At 34.6% G+C, this 3173-nt stretch overlaps 1 protein-coding gene across 1 annotated transcript; it reads left to right on the plus strand.

The window, feature by feature from the left end:
* Positions 1–779: 779 nt before the first annotated feature.
* Positions 780–3173, plus strand: LOC115706867 (ferritin-3, chloroplastic-like). The gene is made up of 8 exons (XM_030634626.2): positions 780–1358; positions 1458–1541; positions 1631–1691; positions 1810–1897; positions 2436–2497; positions 2603–2668; positions 2799–2862; positions 2978–3173. The coding sequence occupies exons 1-8, from the start codon at positions 1006–1008 to the stop codon at positions 3028–3030; spliced, it is 831 nt and encodes a 276-aa protein (XP_030490486.1). The 5' UTR covers positions 780–1005; the 3' UTR covers positions 3031–3173.

Below are 3173 nucleotides of genomic sequence, written 5' to 3' on the forward strand. Positions count from 1 at the left end.
AAAACTTCATCTCCAAAATGAGCACCTTAGACCTCTTTATATAGTGTTTAGGATATCATCACCATTTGAAATTCAAACTCATAACCCCATAGATGTTATGGACTCAAATGTAACTCCTACACACACCATAACTCCTATAGCATTAAGAATTTCAAATTAAGAGGTGTAACATCTTTTTACACTCTTAATGTTGGTGATGATGGTGGAGGTTACTCATAGTAACAAGTAACTCCCAAATGTTACAAAAAGATGACAACTAATATACATTGTCATATGTTACATATTATTAGTTTATTACACATATTTAATCTATATATTATATTATTATAAATAATATAACAAAAAGATTATTAGAAAAGACAAAAGTTAATTAATAGTAAAAATAGAGAAATATCTGTTCAGCGAGAGAAAGATCTGAATGAAAATATTTTTAATACTACATATATTTGTAATTATTTATCTTTTTTAACATTTGAATATTATATATTTCTAATTATCGAAAATGGTTGAAATATTATATCAAAACTTCTACCAAATTTTAATTAATGTCATCAAAAAATTGGAAATAGATCCAAAATTAAGTAAGAATTAGTCAGCAATATCTTAACTGATTGAGAACGCTGCTGAAACCTGAACCTGAAATTAGTATTTTTATTTTAAATTAGGCAAAAATTAAAAGAAGACTGAATTTATTGGATTTCCACACTTTTTTTTTCTGGACTAGGTTCTGTGAGTTTGTGGAAAATACAAAAGAGTGGGGACCTAATTTCCAATATTCCAGATATTTCCACACATGGCAACCCACCATTACTATCAAGCCACGAGCCTGCCACGCTCCTATCTCCAGGATTCAATCTCAACCATCCAGTTGTCACTTCATCCAACGGTTCACCACCTCCCTCTACCACCTCATATAGACTTTTCCATCTCAATCTTTATCCTCACCTCTTAAGCCACACGCCCTCCATTTTCAACCTTGAATTTTCCTCTCCTCTCCTCTCCACCATGCTTCTCAAGGCTTCTTCTCTTTTGGGTTCTCATGGGGAAGCTCTGGTTCCCTTGTTTTCCTCTGCATCTCCTTCTCCCTCATCTTCTTCCCCTCTTTCGTACTCGTTTTCTCCTCTGAATTCTCCCAATTCTCTCTTCTCGACTCTCCGTTACTCGTCAGCCAAGAATGGAGGTGGTTTTTCTGTCTCGGCCTCAAAGGGTGCCAACAGTCGTCCTCTTACTGGCGTCGTATTCGAGCCATTTGAAGAGGTCAAGAAGGAGCTCGATCTTGTCCCAGCTGGGGATCAAGTCTCTCTTGCTCGACAGAAATATGCCGACGAGTGTGAGGCCGCTATTAACGAGCAGATCAAGTAGGTTCCCTCTTTCTTTCCAATTTTCATCTATTTTTCATATTTTGATTTCAACAGTTTGTGTATTTGTTTATCTAATGGTTTTTCTTTACGGTTCAGTGTGGAGTACAACGTTTCTTACGCTTACCATGCCTTGTATGCCTACTTCGATAGAGATAACGTTGCGCTCAAGGGTTTTGCCAAGTAATGTATTTGAATTCTTTAGAAGTTATTTTCTTTCAGGCTTTTTTGGTCACCCTTTTGTTAATTTTGTCCAAACATTTTGTCTGCAGATTCTTTAAGGAATCTAGTGAAGAAGAAAGGGAACATGCTGAGAAATTGATGGAATATCAGGTGTTTGAAGACTTTTAAACTTTTTCATATAAAGTTTTTTGTTGTCGGTTTACACTTATTTTTGCCTTTTATTTAGTACTAGAAAGATAAGGTTCTAATATTCTTTGTTTTTAATCAGAACAAGCGTGGTGGAAAAGTAAAGTTGCAGTCTATATTGATGCCTCATTCTGAGTTTGATCATCCTGAAAAAGGAGATGCTTTATTTGGTTAGTGTTTTTTTTTTCTCCTAATGTATATCTGTTTGTGGTGACAACTGACAATGCATGATGTGAACCCATTTATTGCTGTTTCTTAAACTAGTATTGCATCCAATAAGAACTTTCTTCTTGTTGACCTGTCGCTTGAACTTAGTTGCAAATGCATATAATTGTATCTATCTATCTATCTATTAGAAAGCATTGTTATGTGGCACCAGTAGGTACCACAACATTTTAATGATAGCCTTTGTATTGGGAAATAGCCTACCATTGAAAACTATGTCATAATTTTGTACTATGTCATAATTTTGTACTATTCCAATGGTTATCTATCATCATCATTTAGTCTCCTTTGACTTTTCTTTAGATGTTACGGTCTTGAGTTAGACTATGATGCTATAACTTATGAGCATTAAATGGTGCTAGAGTTAAATTTATATAGTACTTCCTTGGAACCTAGTTTATTTGAATCTTAGTTTCTGCATGTTTTGGAATTAAATGCCATCTAACTAGGTCGTCTTGCCTTGCCTATTTCTCTTAATATCAGCAATGGAGCTTGCATTATCTCTGGAGAAGCTGACAAATGAGAAGCTCCTCCACTTGCACAGCGTATGGGATTTGCCTTTATTATAATTTTTTCAGTTTTAGTTTGTGGGAAATATTTGGATTCCTTTAGCCTACGTTCTTTAATCTTTGGTCATTTGACTTTAACAGGTTGCTGACAGAAGCAAAGATGTGCAGTTGACAGATTTCATTGAAAGTGAATTTTTAACTGAGCAGGTACACATTATTACAACATTGAGAATGCCATTTATGTTTGAAGCTTGTTTCATGTGGAAGAGAGGTGGGAATTGAACATATGATATTAAATGGTTTTGACTCTTCTAATTTCCATATTTTACTTTTGTAGGTGGAAGCCATTAAGAAAATATCAGAATATGTTGCCCAACTGAGGAGGGTTGGCAAAGGACATGGTATTTTTCATTATCTATTCTCATCTGCAGAACTATAACAATATACTTCACTATTCTTTGATAGGATACTTGTACATTTATATCTGAATTGTGTGTATGACTTTGAACTTTCCAGGAGTTTGGCACTTCGATCAGATGTTACTCCATGGAGAGGGAGCTGCTGCTTGATTATCTTCCATTTTCCTTTCCATTCCTACATTGTGTTTTACTAGCTCTTTGTTCTAATATTGTGTCTGAAGACTTTTAGTACCTTGTGTTAGATTTACAAGTGCATATGGAATAAATGATAGTCTGAATCTGAATTAAATCAA

The sequence above is a fragment of the Cannabis sativa genome, chromosome 1 (assembly GCF_029168945.1).
Source record: "Cannabis sativa cultivar Pink pepper isolate KNU-18-1 chromosome 1, ASM2916894v1, whole genome shotgun sequence".
NCBI lineage: Eukaryota > Viridiplantae > Streptophyta > Magnoliopsida > Rosales > Cannabaceae > Cannabis > Cannabis sativa.